The sequence below is a fragment of the Procambarus clarkii genome, chromosome 58 (assembly GCF_040958095.1).
Source record: "Procambarus clarkii isolate CNS0578487 chromosome 58, FALCON_Pclarkii_2.0, whole genome shotgun sequence".
Lineage (NCBI taxonomy): Eukaryota > Metazoa > Arthropoda > Malacostraca > Decapoda > Cambaridae > Procambarus > Procambarus clarkii.
Window position 1 is genome coordinate 23028245 of NC_091207.1, and position 18755 is coordinate 23046999.

The 18755-nt window shown below is 48.3% G+C and overlaps 1 protein-coding gene across 1 annotated transcript in view; it reads right to left on the reverse strand.

Annotated features, from left to right (window-relative positions):
* Positions 1–710: 710 nt before the first annotated feature.
* The window catches only part of LOC123767956 (CD109 antigen), a 457870-nt gene continuing 439825 nt past the window's right edge, over positions 711–18755 (reverse strand). The window contains exons 21-24 of the mRNA XM_069306687.1: positions 18091–18277; positions 17417–17646; positions 13972–14133; positions 711–1172 (exon numbers count right to left, since the gene is read on the reverse strand). Of these exons, the coding sequence (XP_069162788.1) occupies positions 726–1172; positions 13972–14133; positions 17417–17646; positions 18091–18277 (1026 nt within the window). The 3' untranslated portion in view covers positions 711–725. The remainder of the gene's footprint in view (positions 1173–13971; positions 14134–17416; positions 17647–18090; positions 18278–18755) is intronic.

Below are 18755 nucleotides of genomic sequence, written 5' to 3' on the forward strand. Positions count from 1 at the left end.
ATATTAGACTTTAAGATGTATTTAAAGTTCAAATATACTAAACTTTATGATCTGCATTTTAAATTTCATGTTGAATATACTGTATAATTAAACTTAATTTTTATTATATTGATTTTAAAGTGTCAAATTAAGCTTGTAGTGTGAAAATGTGGCTTTGCAGTGAGCATACCATATATTGTATTCCCCACTGTTTGGAACAAGAAGCCATTCAGGCTTATCAAGGGCCCCACTAGGGCAATGCCTAACTTCTCCCAGAATGCAAACCACAACAGTTTCCTAACTGTCAGGTACCTATATAACACTAGGTAAACCTAATGAGACAGGAGTATGAAAATGCACCCAAATGTCTCATTCTGCCTGGAAACTAGGTTGTTATAAGCAGACTGGACCTTCCCCACTGTACTACAGCTTGCTTTAGGTTTGTATTGTATGGTACCAAAGTGTATCTAAAGTCCCTAGTGTTTTGGTCAATTAAGAATTTATTCTGCATCAAGATTTTGAACATCAGAATAGTTATATTATAAGGCAACAAGTACAACAAGGCCAGTAGGTGGGACGAAAAGAGCTAGATCTCACTTTTCCATAATTGTCGATTGGTAATTACATTCGTTTTCATCCTTTCTTGCTGAAATGCATATCTGAATTATCTCAGAAGAAAGTTAAAATTTCTTAGTGTGAATAATATGTTATAGATTTCAAACAAGCATCAATGAGTCTAGCTCCCCTTATGACTTAAAGAATGTATAAGAGAAACTACAGTGCACCATATCCATAATGTGCTTTACACTTGTCATTTCACTCACCTTTTCAAAAAAGAAGGTGACTTTTCTTTGCTGAAAATCAGCTCTTCTCAGGTTTGGCACAGTGCGGGAATTAACATATTGCTGCAAGACTGTTATCGAGGCTCCATAGCCTGTTGGCACTGTCACCTCCAACACAGATATACCCGAGGCATCGCTTGCCTCCCTGAACATCCAGCGGACGCAAGTGGTAAATGTTAATGCTGAACCATTATGCCCGTGCCAGGTGGCACTGGTCCGAAGTCGGAAGGCTGGCGTGGGGGGTGATACTAGATGGGAAGGCTCGGCAACATGGTACCTGGAGGTGAGCTGAAGTACTGCTGAACCTCGACCTTTGCCCTGTACCCTCACACTCCCCCACTTTCCATTCACCTGATGACACAAAGTAATGACCCTCATTTTAGTGATTTTAAACACATGTACAGTAAGTGAAATAGTAAACAAGTTTTTTTTTAAATTATGTATATGAAAATGCTATGGTATGATGACAATAATGCAAATATAACAGATAATTTTTACACACAATAAACTGGTAATAGAAGTTAAGTGATAAGTGAGTGGCAATGGAGCCTGCCAGAGAAAAAACCAGTGTTGAATGTAATGAAACGCCATTTTCTGGGTGAGACCCAGAGGTTCCCCGGAGCTTTACCAGCTGATATGCTAATGTCAGACTTTGGCATCAGTCATGTGTATGGAGTTCTAAGGCCTACCGGGGACCACGGCCAGAACCTGGCCCCCTCAGAGAGGCAAGGGGAGCAATGGCCTATAGAAACCCCTGTGTGGTTGGAAGCATTCTATGTCTGCCATCGACCAGGTCAAGCATCCAGAAAGGTAAGCATTCTAAAACAAACCCCCCTATTCTGGTTAAATTTGCTACCAAAAGCCGAACTAGTGGATAGAACTCCCCAACAGAAAACAAGAAAACTAAAATGACGTCACATGTCACCGCGCCACTGTCTGCACTGCTCCCCCCTCCCTGGGAGGGGGAAGGGGGAGCCCCAGACTTCCCACGCTGGCTATCCACCCAACAGTTCTGAGGCTGGATGTCAAAACACGCAAAAAAATGCCGACCAGAGGGAGCGTTGCTGAGGAGCCTCTGGGTCTCACCCAAAAAATGGCGTTTCATTACATTCAATGCTGGTTTTCTGGGGGGAGCCCCGTCGGCTCCCCGGAGCTAACTACCCACAGAGGAAGGAGACAACGGCAGAAACGAGACAACCGGCAGCCAACGCCAACCCAAGGCAACACAGCCTGAAAAGGGCCTGGGAACAACACGAGACAACGAGCAGCAAGGCCCCTGTACGAACACCAAAGATCCATGCCTGAATGACAGCAGGGACATGCCGCCCAGACTGCAGTGAGAGCAGTGAAGCCACGAACGCCACAGGCATGGGGAAAGAACACCGGCAGGCTAGCCGCAAGAACACGGCTAACAACCTGGGACACCGTCACCCGCGAACAGGGAAGAACGGAACCAGATCAACGCAAAGCGCTCCCTGAACATAAAGGTCGTGGCACGCAAATAACAGCAGAGGGCCGCCACTGAACACAAAACATGACACACCCTCGGCCCGACCAACCAAGCACCAACAACCAAAGGACCCCTCCGGAATGCAGCAGCCCCATCCTGTGCCAGAAAAGATGGAGACTGCTGCCACCGAACAACCAAAATGCCAAAACCGAAGGAGCAGAAAAACCCCTGCGGAGGAGCAAGAAGCCCAGCGACCCAGTTGATAGAGAGAACTCGATCAACATCAGAGGCCCGAAACTGTTCAACACGCTTCCGCCACACATAAGGGGCATAACTGGCAATCCCCTCACAGTGTTCAAGAGAGAACTGGATAAGCACCTCCAAAGGATACCTGATCAACCAGCCTGTGACTCATACGTCAGGCTGTGAGCAGCCGTGTCCAACAGCCTAGTTGATCAATCCAGCAACCAGGAGGCCTGGTCGACGACCGTGCCACAGGGACGCTAAGCCCTGGAAGCACCTCAAGGTAAGGTAGGTAACCCATCCCCCAGAGGCAAATGCCAACAGGAAAAGAGCCGACGAAAAAACAAACCAGAACCGAAGGGGCACCATCAACCGAGGAGAAGACAAAACACGCCGACCAAAGATCAGGATGGTGCAAGCGGCGCACGAACAGGCTGGAGGTGAAACAACGCACGAGACAGCTTACTAACGGTGCAGAAGCAACACCAAGACCGAAAGCAAGCCAAAGCGGCTCCGCCAGCGCCGCATGAAATGAGGCGACAGTACGTGGCAAGACGATGGCCCCCAACCCCCACCAGAAAAACCAAGCCAACTCTAACAACTGCAGCCACCTAAGAAGGGACAGGAGGAAAAGGAAGGACCATCAAAATATTCCATACTGCCGCCAAGAAGAAGTACACAGGTGGGACACCTACCACGAAGCCACCAGACCACCAACCGGAGGGGAAACATGCGAGGCAGAACGTAAGCAGCCCCAACAAGGCACCTCCGAGCCCAGGAAATTGGCAGAGCTGCGGGAAGATCTCGAGCGCAACCACCTAAGCCCAGGCAGCACAAAGGAGATGGATCGTCTGCCGAACAGAAAGCTCCCAATGCAAGCAAGCCTGCCAGGAGATCAGAAACGACGGGTCCGATGTGAGACATCGCAAGACCCTGAAAAGCCAATCGGCAGGGCAAGCCAGGATAACCGAAGAAGGAGTAAGGGTTGCCACCAGAACAATACCCGAAATAAGGGGTACGAGCAACGAAACCAGACCAAGACACATAAGCGCACCATAGGACACGGGCTGAAATAACGCCCAAGAAGCCAAGGAACACACGAAGAACATCCCTGCGACAGAGGAGGAAACAAAAGGAACGCACAAGGAAGGGAAGCGGGAGAAACTGACCCCCCCCCTATAGTAGCAAGTGCAGGCAAAACCGACCAAAGGAGATGCCAGGGAAGCGACTGGGGAAAGCAGGACGAAAGAGCCAAACCTCACACCCCAGGAAACAACCAGGGGTGGACAATCAGGCAGGAACAGAACCCCACGCACATGGAAGGGCTTATCCAGGGACCCGAAGACCGCGAAAAATAACAAGCAAACCCCCAGACGCAAACCCTAGGCACAAAACAGCAGCAAAGTGCCACACCACAACCAGACACAGGAACAAGGACATGCCACCGCGAAACACATTACCAATGCACACGTGCAGCAGCAACATGCACCACTGCAACACGCAACATGTAAGTAGCAACTTGCCTCTGCAAAGGCAGAGAACGGTGCAGGCAGACCCCAGACAGGGCCAATGGAGACATGACAGAACCCAGCAAGCCCAGGAACCTGCACACCCAGCGACCGACGGCGGAGATACCTGCTCGATACCTGCTGGATGGGGTTCAGGGAGTTCATTTACTCCCCAAGCCCAGCCCGAGGCTAGGCTTGACACGTGAGAGGTTGGTCCACCAGGCTGGTGTGTGGAGCGGCCCGCAGGCCCAAATACCCACCACAACCCAGGATGGGTCGGAACCTCTATTTGAAAACAGGCTAGTGTTCCTTGGAAGTCCACGGATGTACTGGCAATATGGCGGATGCTTGCAGGTAGGACGTGTAATAACCACAGACCTCTGATGTGTATACAGTATTCCCTGATTGTGCCTATGGCACCACTGCACTCCACTGGTACTATCCCGCATGTTCTTCCATATAGGTGGGACCCAAGAGCCAGAGCTCAAACCCCGCAAGCACAACCAGGAGAGCCCTACCAGGTGAGTACATAACCATCCCCACAACCCACACACCTCATAACACGAAAGAGGTGGGTCCTCTGAATGACTCTAGCATGGGTTGGACATGCACATGAGAGGGACTGGAAGGGTTAAAAAGGGACAGTCACTGGTATGCTAATGGTCTCATTCGTACATAAATATACCTAAATAAAGACAGGTATATAAACATCTTTGCATCCAGTGCCCGGCCAAAAAAACGCCAGCTCGCAGAAACTCACCTTCGAACGGAGGCACGAATGTGACACAACCCAACAGTGCCCAGAAGATCTTGGGAGCACCGCCAGGTAAAGAAGCCAGAGCCGGACATGCAGGAGAGCAGGTTAGAGGCGAAGGAGGAGGCCCACACCCATGACACAGGGAAAACCTCGGCGTTCTCCCCACAGCTGGAATCCAGGACACCCCCAGAGCGAAGGAGCACATACCGGAGAAGGGCGAAAAACGAGAGGCGAAGCACCCGAGAAAAAAGGGCGCAAAACACCAGCACTGAAACACACCGCCCAGACCAAAACAAACCCCACGGCACATGCGCATGACATGCTGGCAAACCGCACAACCCGCTCTGCGGGAAGGCGCCAACCAGGACTACTGCACAAGAAAAGTAGCCAAACAGAACGCAACCCTAGGGAATCGCGAAGGAGAAAAGAACAACCCATCACACGGGGCAGGAGCTAAAAGAGGAAGCAGTAACAACAAAACCGGTCAACTAAGCAAAGACAAGGAGCCCAAAGGGAACCCAACTGGGCTACAAGTAGCCCAACACGGCGACCCGGACTAGGAGCCGACAGACGTTCCAATAATATGGGCAGAAACGAAGGCACACAAGGCACAGTCGTACTCGAGACCAAAAGTCACGTAGAACCCCAAGAACAGGGAAACATGACGAAGACACCATCCCAAAAAGGGGGGAGCATCCACCCACAGGACGGAACCAACCTACTCAAAGGACAAGGTACCGTGTCCGGGGAGGGGCCGACGCCCAACAATACGTACAGCGAGGGGGCAGGAAAAACCCCACTCCGCGTAACCACAAGCCCTCCCTAGAGGGGGAGAAAACCCACCGCGGGGTCCTACAGGGCCAAGGCCCCCCAAGTCAGTCCCTCCCCAGCCCCGGGAACCCACACAACAGGCCCCGGGGCTGAGCCGTCCCCCCAAAGCCCCGGCCGTACCAGAAAACCAGGGCAGCCGCAAAAATACTAAGGAAGGGAGCCCACTGGCAGACGCTTACAACACGGCTGGAGGAACAGGCTCAAATGGCCCCGTCACTACCCTGGAAGGGGAATTTCTACGAGACTGCCCGAGTCTCAAAACCATCGAAACCCTGCCCCAAACCCACAGATGGTAAGGAACGGATGTAGGCAGGAAGGGGGGATCCAGGAAAAAGACAAGGGGGCGTGGAGGGAACTGAAGCAACCAACACCCCCAAGTCCCAACACGAACCAAAACGGGGCAGCCCCGGGGTTCCCAGGGAGCAAACAAACGAGAGTGTTGCCACCACCAAGCTCAAGTGCAACGCCCCTGCTGCCCGCACCCGCTTAGTCAGCACAACTGGGTAACCGAGCCACAACAAGCAACAAACAAAACTCGCAGGACTCTGGGTCGAAGGAGTCACCGACCCCACAGGCAGCAGACGGAGGCAAAACAGAGTCACCCTGAGACAAGGGGTGAGAGCAACCCTCAAACTCGCAGGAAGCGAGGGGGGACTCTGGGGTCACATCCATCGGACCCGTGCGCCCCCAGGGGTTTCCCAGGGTACTGAGCGTTTACCTATAAGAGGACTCGCGCTCAGGTAATCTCAGGCAGGGTACTGCTAACCGGCGCCCAAAGCTACCAAACAACTTATTAAGAGCTGAACCCCCGGGATGTGTACACTCATGGGGACCTAGCAGGCGGAACCACCAGAAAAATACTCAGAACACAAGGGACATAAGGGGCAAGAACGAAGGCAGACCCCCCACCAGGTAGATAAACAAAAATAAAAAGAAAACCCGCAAGAGGACAGCATACCCAAGCGGAATAGAGCTGGCTGCCATGATTGGTGGAAACAAGCTGCACAGCACCCTGCACCCCACCAGTGCAAAACTGCCCCTTACCCTAAGAAGGGAGACAGAACTCCCGAGCACACAAAGAGCGGCCGAAAACCAAGCAGTAAACGGCCTAGCAGGGGCAGAACCCAAGGAACTTGCGGAAGGTGGCCCAAGCCCCAAGGGCAGTACTTACAGGGTACCTAGGGAAGGGAACCCTAGACGCATGCAGCCCGAGTACTGGAGACTCACTCCCGGCTCATGCACCACCTAGAAGACAGACACCACACTCTTGGTACAGTGCTGAAATAACTATTAGAGCCGGAGCACACAACCGGTGCCTATAGCATCAGCCAAAGAACTGATGGGTGGATAGCCGGCGTGAGAGGTCTTGGGCTCCCCGTTCCCCCTCCCGGGAAGGGGGAAGCTGCGCAGACACCGCCGCAGTGACATGTGACATCATTTTAGTTTGCTTCTTTTCTATTGGGGAGTTCTATCCACTAGTTCGGCTTTTGGTAGGAAATTTAACCAGAATAGGGGTTTGTTTTTGAATGCTTACCTTTCTGGATGCTTGACCCGGTCGATGGCAGACCTAGAATGCTTCCAACCACATGGGGGTTTCTGTAGGCCATTGCTCCCCTTGCCTATCTGATAGGGCCAGGTTCTGGCCGTGGTCCCCAGTAGGCCCCTAGAACTCCATACACATGACTGATGCCAAAGTATGACATTAGCATATCAGCTGGTAAAGCTCCGGGGAGCTGACGGGGCTCCCCCCAGAAAATTATATTTGAGTGGGAAACATGATAAAGGGTAGGGATAAAAATTAAGATATCATAGACTGTTGCTTTTAGCAGGAAACCAAAATATCTAAATATGATTGTAATTATAACTAAATATGATTAATTACCAATAAAAATGATAGAAAGTTTCTTGGCCTATACATAGACAAGAGATTGAATATCAGCATCCATATACAACACATTTATTTATTTTATTGTTTATTTATTTATTTATTTATTTATTTATTTATTTATTTATTTATTTAAATACAAGAAGGTAAATTTGGTTTATTAGAGTACAGAGCCTTGAGGTTTTACATTCTTGTAAAGCCACTAGCACGCATAGCATTTCGGACAAATCCTTAATCTAACATATAATTTTAGGAAGGTAATTTCAAGCAAAATTAAAAAAAAATTTACATGTACATTGTAAGAAAGCATAAAAATACATTGTAAGAAATTATAAAAATACATTGTAAGAAGGTATAAAAATGCATTGTAAGAAAGTATAAAAAAAACATCATTGAATGTAATGAAATGCCATTATCTGGGTGAGCCTCGGAGGCTCCCTGGAGCTTATCGGGCTAATGTGTTTTATATTAGACCGGGACATTAGTTATGGAGTTTAGACCTACCAGGGACCACGAGCCAGAACCTGGCCCCTTCAGAGAGGTTTCAGGGAGTAATGGCCCTGGAAAACCCCTCTGTGGTTGGGGTTTTTCCTTATCTGCCAAAAAAAACTAGACCTGAAGGGCAGAGGAGGAGAAGACCAAGCCAGTCATGCACCGGAACCGATCTGACCCATGGAAAGAAGCAGAGCCACAGGAAAAAATGCACCGGGTTCGGACATCTAGCAAGTACCCAAAACCAAGGCTGGGCCGGTCCCCAATGAGCCACAAAGACTACTCTCCCTGGGAAAGACTCCAACCAAGCCAGAACTCAAAGCAACGGCGGGACCAGGTGCAAGAGGAACAGGGAACCCCACCTCGACCAGTCCTGCCAAAAGGAGAACACTGTGAAAGCCTCGTAGTCGGGGAAGAGCGCCACAGGTATGGAGACACCGAGAACACACCGACACAAAAAAGAACACCTCTGGGAGATGTAACCAGATGGGACCTCCTCCAGGTTACTAGGAACCCAAACCTGGGGAGCTGGGAAGAACCACACCCCTGGCAAGCAGACAAGTGGACCAACTGGGAGCCCATACCAGCCAGCCGTCGAAGTAGGCCAGAATCCGAATCCCGAGCAGACACAGACAGGTCACCAAGACACGGGTAAGACATGTAAATATGCGAGGTGCCAGAAGCAAACCAAGGAAGGCAATGAAAGCCTTCCCCCCCTATCCAATGAAAGCCTGAACCCCTATCATTAACTGTGACAGTCCCTGAACCCTGGAGGATAGGAAAGTGCCAAGAAGCATCCTGGAGGTCCAGGGACACCATCCAGGCACCTGGGCCCAACAGAAGCGGGACTGGAGACACATCAGTCAACTGAAAAGGGGCAAAGAATCCTGGGTGCAGACGGAACAAGTCCAGAAGAACCACAGATGCGTAACGTCCCGTGTTGGCATTGGAACTGGAGGGAATCCCGGGAGGAAGGGATGGGATTGACCATGTCCAAGTGCACCTACTCCAAGATGATATGACGAAGCACAGGGGAAGAAGCCTGCCCCACCAGCCCCGAACCCTCCAAAACGAGGCGCCGCCCGATGCCACCAGAGGTCAGAAGACAACCAAAAACACCCACGAACTGCGAGACCAAGCGCGAGTCAAAAGAGCAAGCCGCCTTCCCACCTCCCTATCGCCCCATCAACAGCAAAGGGATCGGAGCCCCTTCCAAAAGAAAAATTTTAATATAAATGAAAATGAAAATAAATAGAAAGACAAGCAGCTGACTGGCGGGCAGAGCACCGTGCCGGCCAGACTAAGAAGGCACTGAGAGAGCACAAAAGCCGCATGAAAAGGCCCACTTCGACAACAAAAACCAAGGCCCCAGCACGATCACAACACATGCCAAGACCCAGAAAGAGCAGTCTGCAAGCCTGGAAGACCTCAGAATCCCAGAAGGCAGAACTGGGTCACACACGAGGTAACCAAAGGCCTCCTGAACCCTCAAGAGGAAGCCTCAAGAGGGCCCAAGAGGAAGAAATCTCCGGAACGAAACCAAAGAACCCAAAAGGACCCGGAATCGAACCTGGGGGAGCCCAAATCACCACATTTGCCGGCGGAAATGCACCACAGAAAGGGCAAAGCACAGCACCCAGACAGAACCCCCAGTGAAATGGCCAAAAAGGACCAAAAACCGAGAGACACAAGGTGTGGGAGCAAGCATAAACTGACAGAGACACTGGGCCCAAACCCAAACAGACAGAAAACGTAAAACCGGGGTAAAAACCAACACCCCAAGTATATTTAGAGGAACGGAAGAAGAGCAGAACGCCTTAGAAAAAGCAAAGAAATAGCAACAGGATGATAAAACCCCAAAGGAGGTAAAAAAAATCCCCAAAAACGCGAGCTGGCACACCCAGGTACAGGTAAACAAACTGCAACGCCGCCCCGGTAGCCAGGCGGGGAATCAACTCGCAGAAGAAAATGGCCACCATAACAAAGGAGACGTGACCGATGCAAGAGATCAGAAAACAGGCCAGCAAATGTGGGAAATAAGCAAACGAGGGACAAAAAACCCCGCTCAAAAAGCAGAAACCCCAGGCAGGGGGCAAACAACCCCAGAACTGCTAGCAGGCACCCCCCACAGTCCCAGGAACCCGCAACATAAGCCCCAGGGCAGAGCCGTCCTCCACACCCTCTGCCCTTAAAGAAAAGAAAGAGTCCATGGGAAAGGCAGCAAAGAAAGAGCCGCTGGTAAGACCCAGAAGCCTCGGCAGGAGGAGCAGGCTCGAAAACCTCCGTCCCCAACCCGAACGGGGCAGCCCCCGAAGCCGCCCAAGTCTCGGCACCAACTAAACCCCGCCTCGACCTCAAAACACGCAGACAGTCCGGAGCCGGGAACAGGGAGAGGGAAGGGGCGAACAACACCTAACCCAAACAGGGCAGTCCCGGGGCATCTGGGTGGGAAACCAATCTAGCGCATTGCAGCAGCCTAAACTATGCTTGCAACGTAGATGCCGCCTGTACTCTAACAGTAATGATATCAGAATAGTACTGAACAAGAGAAGAACAAGCAGAGAACCCAACTCGCAAGACTCCAGGGTCAAGGTGTCAGTGACCCAACAGGCAGCACGACAGAGGCAAAAGAGGCAACTGTCACCCTGAGACAAGGGTACAGCAACCAACGAACCAGCACAAGACGGGTTGGAACCCGGAAGATGCATCCACTGGTCCATCGAGCCCCAACAGGGTTTTCCAGGGGCCCATAGGGTGACGACTATGGGAAGCTCGGGCAAGGTGTCGCTAACCAGTTAACACCCAAATCTAACAAGGGGTAGAGTCTAACACTGTAAACCCCTGCGACGTGTACAGTCATGGGGGCCTAGCAGAGGGCCACCAAACAATACCAGTGGAACTATAGCAACACTAGGCACCCTCCCCCCCCCCCAGGCAAATGAAAACAAAAAGAAAAGAAAAACTCCACAAAAGCACACTGTCCCTAGAAGCAACAGGAACCGGTCGCCGCGTAGGTGGCAGGCCGCGCAACACCTTGACGCCCCAACCAGCATGATACCAGTCCCTACCCAAGGCCAAACAAGGCCCCTAAGCCCCAGCTAGCTCCAAGGGCAAGGCAACTGCCGAGCAGCAAGAACTCCTATGAGAATGGGTCCCGAACGCCCCAGGGAAGATAACCCTGACATGCAGGGGCAGTACTCACAGGGCGCTCAGATAAGGAAGCCCCTAAGTGCATGCAGCCCTGGTACTGAAGAAAGACACCTGGCCACCACACAACACAATAACACAGCAGTGAGCAACACGCAGGCAAACACCACCTAAGAAATCGAGGCCAGAGAAGCATCTGTCCCGGTTGACATTAGCTTACAAACTGGAATGCTATGCAGCCGGTAATTACCTAAGTGTAATTACCTAAGTGTAGTTACAGGATGAGAGCTACACTCGTGGTGTTCCGTTTTCCCAACACTCTTTGTCATATAACGCTTTGAAACTACTGACGGTCTTGGCCTCCACCACCTTCTCACCTAACTTGTTCCAACCATCTACCACTGTTTGCGAAAGTGAATTTTCTTATATTTCTTCGGCATCTGTACTTAGCTAGTTTAAATCTATGACCTCTTGTTCTTGAAGTTCCAGGTCTCAAGAAATCTTCCCTATCGATTTTATCAATTCCTGTTACTATTTTGTACGTAGTGATGATATCACCTCTTTTTCTTCTGTCTTGTAGTTTTGGCATATTTAATGCCTCTAATCTCTCCTCGTAGCTCTTGCCCTTTAGTTCTGGGAGCCACTTAGTAGCATGTCTTTGCACCTTTTCCAGTTTGCTGATGTGCTTTTTAAGATATGGGCACCACACAACCGCTGCATATTCTAGCTTTAGCCTAACAAAAGTTGTGAACAATTTCTTTAGTATATCGCCATCCATGTATTTAAAAGTAATTCTGAAGTTAGAAAGCGTGGCATAGGCTCCTTGCACAATGTTCTTTGCGTGGTCCTCAGGTGATAGTTTTCTATCTAGAACCACCCCTAGATCTCTTTCTTTATCAGAATTCTTTAAAGATTTCTCACATAATATATAGGTTGCGTGGGGTCTATGTTCTCCTATTCCACATTCCATAACGTTGCATTTATTAACATTAAATTCCATTTGCCAAGTGGTACTCCATATACTTATTTTGTACAGGTCATCTTGAAGGGCATGACAATCATCTAAGTTTCTTATCCTTCCTATTATCTTAGCATCATCGGCAAACATGTTCATATAATTCTGTATACCAACTGGTAGCTCATTTATATAGACAATAAACATCACTGGTGCAAGAACTGAACCCTGTGGTACTCCACTTGTGACATTTCTCCAGTCCGATACATTGCCTCTGTGGTGAGGTCCGGGCGCCCCCCCCTTCTCGGGAAGGGGAGGGCTGCACGGCAGCAGAGTGTGACAGTTGTTTGTTTGCTTGTATCCTTGGGATTGAAGGGAGTTCTACCTCTCTGTTCAGTTTTTGTTGTTAGTTTCTTACCATGTGGGGTTTGTTTTGCTATGCCTACTTTTCTGGGTGCCTAACCCTGGTCGATGGCAGATAAGGAAAACCCCCAACCACAGGGGGGGGTTTTCCAGGGGTCATTGCTCCCTGAAACCTCTACGAAGGGGTCAGGTTCTGGCTTGTGGTCCCTGATAGGTCCAAACTCCATAGCTAATGTCCAGGTCTAATATAAAATACATTAGCTCGATAAGCTCCAGGGAACCATAGGGGCTCCCCACAGGAAATACATTGTATAAGAAATTTGACAGAAGGTACATTAAAGTAAATTTAAGGGTTATCCACAGGTATATTTTAGCATAATTTGAGGATTATTGCACGGTATGATGTAGCAAACTATGTGTATAACATGATATATGTAGCAAATGTAGCAAATTTGCTACAAACTATTTGCTACAAACTACAAATGAACTATAATGTAGCAAACTATGGGTATAAAATGATATAAGATAACAGCAATAATTACAATGGTAAAGTTGTGTGGCATAGGTACATATTTTTGGGAGTTGGGTAGCACTAGATACAGTGAGAGTTTCAAGCACTAGGTAGAAAATTATGAATTATGAAGATGAAATTAGGTATTTTTTGGTTTTATTTTTGAATAAGGCAAAAGTTTGACAGTTTTTCAATTTGTTAAGGAGGGAGTTCCATAGACCAGGTCCCTTTATTTGCAGAGTGTTTACACAGATTAAATTTGACTCTGGGGATATCAAAGAGATATTTATTTTTGGTGTGGTGGTTATGTGTTCTATTACATCTGTCCAAGAAGAGTTTCAGAACAGGGTTTGTATTTAAGAAGGGATTTAAACAGGGGGCTGAGTGTTGTCTGAAACCCGAGTTTGTTATTATTCTGATAACAGATTTTTGCTGGGTGATGATGGGCTTGACGTAGTTTGCAGATGTTGAGCCCCACGCACAGATATCATATGTAAGATAAGGATAGATTAGCGCATAGTATAGCGAGAGGAGAGCAGAGTTTGGAACATAATATCTGATTTTAGAGAGTATACCAACCGTTTTTGAGACTTTCTTGGTTATGTGTTGTATGTGGGTGCTGAAGTTGAGTCTCTTGTAGTCCGGTACATTAAAAAGCCCTTAGCAGTTTGAGGGTTAAAAATAAAAAACATGCATCTTATATGCCAGCAAATACAGTACCTAAATGATACACAGTAATTACAGTACAGTATTTTGAAAGCTGAACCTACCACTCTACTATATAATCAAATCACATTTATTGTCACACACACTGCATGTTAGTGGCTTTACAAGAATGGTGGCAACGATCCTCATTGGTGGCAACAATGGGGAATAGGTGAATGTCTTGTTGAAAGGTATAAGAAAGACACTTACAGGGTCAGAGCTAGAATTTTGAGAAATAAAACATATCATTGCACTTTGAGAACCTTACAGAGAATGCCTCAGACTTCAAAAGTGTATTCTCACCTGATGTGTCTGGAGGTGTAGAAAGTTGTCTGGGGTGATATAGAAAGTTCTTGCCTGTGTGTGGTCACGAAGAGGCTCCACTGTCACAGTAAGCTGGGTGTCACGAGCTCGGCCCTCACGCTGAGAAAACTCATATAGTGCTTCCCATGCTGCCAGTGTGTCCTGAACAAGAAAAACATAGCATAATTCGATCTTAAAACAAACTAAAAGGCACAACGTTTAATTTATGATAGTCATGCTTGGAAAAAGATTTAAAGTTATGGGGGGGGTGGTATAATACAAAAAATTGTTGAACTTTTAAAGAAAATTCATGAGAAGTCAGCAATAAGAGAAAGGGGCATAGGCTTAAACATCACACCCAAAAGATGTGCTACACAAGTAGTATGGGCATTAGAAATAAAATTCATGAATTAAATGAAGTTGCATGTAAAGAAAAAAAAAACATTATTGAATGTAATGAAATGCCATTTTCTGGGTGAGCCCCGGAGGCTGCCTGGAGTTATAAGACTGACATGCGCTATATTAGTCTGGGGCTTCAGTCAATGGAGTTCTGCCTACCGGGTACCAGAGCCGGAACCTGGCCCCGAGAAAGGCACAGGGAGCAATGGCCTAAGGAGACCCCCCCTTGTATTTGGGGGAATTCCTTGTCTGCCATCGATCGGGGTTAGGCACCCAGAAAGGTAGGCATCTCAAAATAAACCCCACATGGTAGGAAATTGCAAACAACCCAAGACCGAACAGAGAAACAAAACTTCCCAAAGGAAAACAAAGGAAACATGCAAACAAGCAAACATCATTCACTGCCGCCACGCCTCCTGTCCGCGCAGCGCTCCCCTTCCCAGGAGGGGGAGCCCTGGACCTACGTGCATGCTACTCCCACCTCAGTTCGGAGGCTGAGCATTAAAAATAAAACCGCCGACCAGAGGGAGGGAGGGTACTAGGGAGCCTCTGGGGGTTCACCCAGAAAATGGCATTTCATTACATTCAAAGCTGGGTTTTCTGTGAGGAGCCCCTTTGGCTCCCTGGAGCTACATAACCAGAGATAAGTAGAAAGAGGGATTTACTCGGGAGGCAGCCGCTTCGCATGGATCAATTCAAAGACAAGACAACTGGCTGCAAACTGCAACCCAAAGCCACACACGCATGATTGGGACAAGGAACATTTACTAAATAACGGGCAGTCAGGATCCTGTACGACCTCCAAAACCCCTGTGCCTGAACGTCAGCCCAGGATATGTTGCCAAACACTATAGTCAAAGCAGCATACCTATGAACGTCATGAGCACGAGGGAAGACTGCAGGCTGTCTAGACTTAATAATGCTTCAGATGATCTGAGAGACCCGAACCCTAGAAAAGGGAAAGAAAATCACATCAACACAAAGAGCATCCACAGCTACAGAGGTCGAGGCATGCAGGTAACAGTGCAGAGTCGCAACCAGACACAACACATGATGCACCCCCAGCCTGACTAACCAAGCATCAATAACCCATGAACCCCTCCGGAAGCCCGCCATCTCGTTCTTTGCCAGAAAAGGAGACAGCTGCAACTGAACAAAATGTCCACTGGACCAAAAGAGTAGTAACCTCTGCACCAGAGGAGAGCATGAAGCTCACTGATCCAACCCCAGAGGGCCAATGCCAACAGAAACAGAGGCTTCTGGAAGCACTCTCAAACCAAATGGGCGACCAAAAATTGAGAAGAGAGAAATGAGAACATTCTGTCCAAGGACCAGGACAGCTAAGGTCGCATGAGCAGGCCAGAGATGAAACAAAGCACGAGAAAGCTTACGGAATGCAAGCTAGAGCGGCTCTGCCAGTGCCCTGGGTTTGGACACCAAGCAAGCAGTGCCTGAAACCAAGGTTGGGCTGGCCACCACGGGGCTACAAGGATGACTCTCCCACAATAAGAATCCAACCAAGCCAGAACCCAAAGCAACAGCTGGACCAGGGAATTAGAAATAAACTTTATTTTATTTTTAACTTTAACTTTAGTTCCCTGTACAGTACAGGGAACCCCCACCTTGACCAGTCCTGCCAAAGAGTGTCCAATGTGATGGCTCTATAGTCAGGGATGGGGGTACCGCATATCTCGGGAGATGCCGGAACCATGTCAACGTGAAGAGTTCCACCTTCGGGGGTTCGTGTGACCGGCAGAACCAACTTAAGGCATCAGCATTGACCATCCATTCTGTGGACATGGGAAGAAACCGGGACAGACCGCCCACCAGGAGGACGTTGGACACACCTCAGATGGAAACTGCACGAAAAGCTAAGCCCAGAGAAACCAGACCACGAGTCATTCGAAGAGACCAGCCCCAAAGGGAGCCCCCGCAGTTCAGACAATGAACCACCAGAGCACAGTCTGAAGGTAACCTGATCATAGAGTCCCGAGAGACCTGAACCCCCCCGCAGCGAAAGTCAGACCACCGCAAACTCCCGCACTGCACTGTAAGCCCAACGGAAGGACAGAACCCACCGCCCCAGGCCGGCCTAGTGAACATGGGTCATAAAACCAAAGAACGTCGTGCCCAAGACTTTCACAGGTTTGCAGCTTTGGCTGCTGTGTTTTGGTAATATGTCCTGGGCTGACATTCGGGCACTGGGTTTTTGGAGGTAGAGCAGGTTCCTGGCAGCACGGTACCTCGCTAATATTCCTGGCACTTCTCGGGCTTGTGTAGCCTTAGGTCACAGGTTGCAGCCAGTTGCCTCGACTTCGAGTTGAGGAGCGAGTGGACATGTTTTCTCCCTGTTTTCCTTTATTTTATATTAGGTAGGTCTGGGAAGTTGAAGGGGCTCTCCATAGAAAACCAGCATTGAATGTAATGAAATGCCATTTTTGCGAGTGAGACCCAGAGGCTCCCTGGCATCCCTCCCTCCCTCCCCCCTTCCCTCCCTCCAGTCGGCGTTTTTTCACGTTTTTGATATTCAACCTCTTAACTGGGGTTGGGTAGCCGGCGTGGGAGGTCTAGGGCTCCCCCTTTCCCCTCCCAGGGAGGGGGGAGCAGCGCAGACAGTGGCATGTTGGCTGTGGTGATGTCATGCTTGTTTGCTTGTTTTCTGATGGGAGAGTTGTGCCTGGTCGTTCAGCTTTAGGTTTGTAATTTTTAACCTACTGTTGTTTGTTTTAGGATTCCTACCTTTCTGGGTGCCTGACCTGGTAGATGGCTGACATTGACTGCTTCCAACTACATGGGGGTGTCTATAGGCCATTGCTCCTTGTGCCTCTCTGAGGGGGCCAGGTTCTGGCTCATGGTCCCCAGTAGGCCAAGAACTCGATCGCTTGACTGTTGCCATGGTTTAATATATTCACATCAGCCAGGTATATCTCCGGGGAGCCTCCAGATCTCACCCAGAAAATGGCGTTTAATTACATTCAACACTGGTTATGTTATTACTGATCCTATTATTATTATTATTATTACAGTACATTCATAAAAACCTTACCTGTGTTGACATCCAGCCACCATCGTGGCAGCGCTGAGACTGTAACCACCTAACAATACTCGGTGCCATGATCTCCCCTCTGAGGGAGTAGAGCCTAAGCGCATAAGCAGTTGCTGCTACATTGCCTGAATCGTGGCGGTGGGCAAGACGTGGCTGTAAGTGTGGACGCTGAGACTCAACGCGGTAGGAAGGCAATGGCACCAGGTCTTCGCCCCAGTAAACATACTTCACTGTTACCACGAGAAAAATACCATTAAATAAGCAATTGTAATTGAGAATCCTAGAGTAGGAGTAGTTCAGAAATATCTTGATAATGGCATATAAGACATTAGGGAAATTTATATACAACCCAAATGCAATTTACAGTATAATACTGACTTATTGCATAGAATGAAATGTAAAGGGATAACAATTTTGCAGGGAGGCATGTACTTGACTTGCCCTTAAATGGCTCCAATCGCTATATGTGATCACCTTCTGTACTCAAATTGTCATGCACACCATGATGTAAAACTTTTAATTAGCCAAGCCAATTAAGGATTAAATAAAGATCGAAGTCTAAACTACATTGCATTAAGTACTGAAGATGCAGAGATTAACCAAGTTCCACACACCACCTAGTACAGTATCACATACACACATTTCACACAACCATCAGACTACCCATAACTCACCTTCCTGGCGAGCATTACGTGTGACAAACTCAAAGGCCTTGTCAGCTTGGGCAGATTCAGAAAGATGGAGTGATAGTGCTACCAAGGACACCTCCAATGGACGTGAGGCTTGTCCTACCAAAGAGAGATTTTCCTGCAGCCATCTTGCTCCTCGAGCAATGGCCGCCAGTACATGCTCATCAAGTGGCTGTAGGGGGTTCACCAAAGAAGTCAGGCTTATGCAGTATCGCAAATAATATATGTAGATTATTTAATAAATTGTATCAAAATATAACACAGTGCAAGTATGCATAGCTGAATCAATAAAATATCATGTAATGAAGAGATAATTTTAAGGCAATTTTTCTAATTTTACTTAAACATTACAGAAACATGCCTGAAATCTACTATATTTTGTACTGGCTAATTAACCTGTAAATATGTAATGTAAGGAAGGGGTAATTTTTGGAAGAATGTGTTAGTGTTGAAAACTCAACTGTGTAGATTTGTAAGGGAAAGATATTTGGAATTTCCACAAGTGCAGTGGCTAGTCCTGCACATGTGCAATACATGGTCACAATGTGAGGATGTTCTCCTCTAAAAGAATATAAACATCAATATAAGAAATAAATTGTCTCAAGTACATTCAGGGATTGAAAATATGTGTTTAAATCAGTGTTAAATGT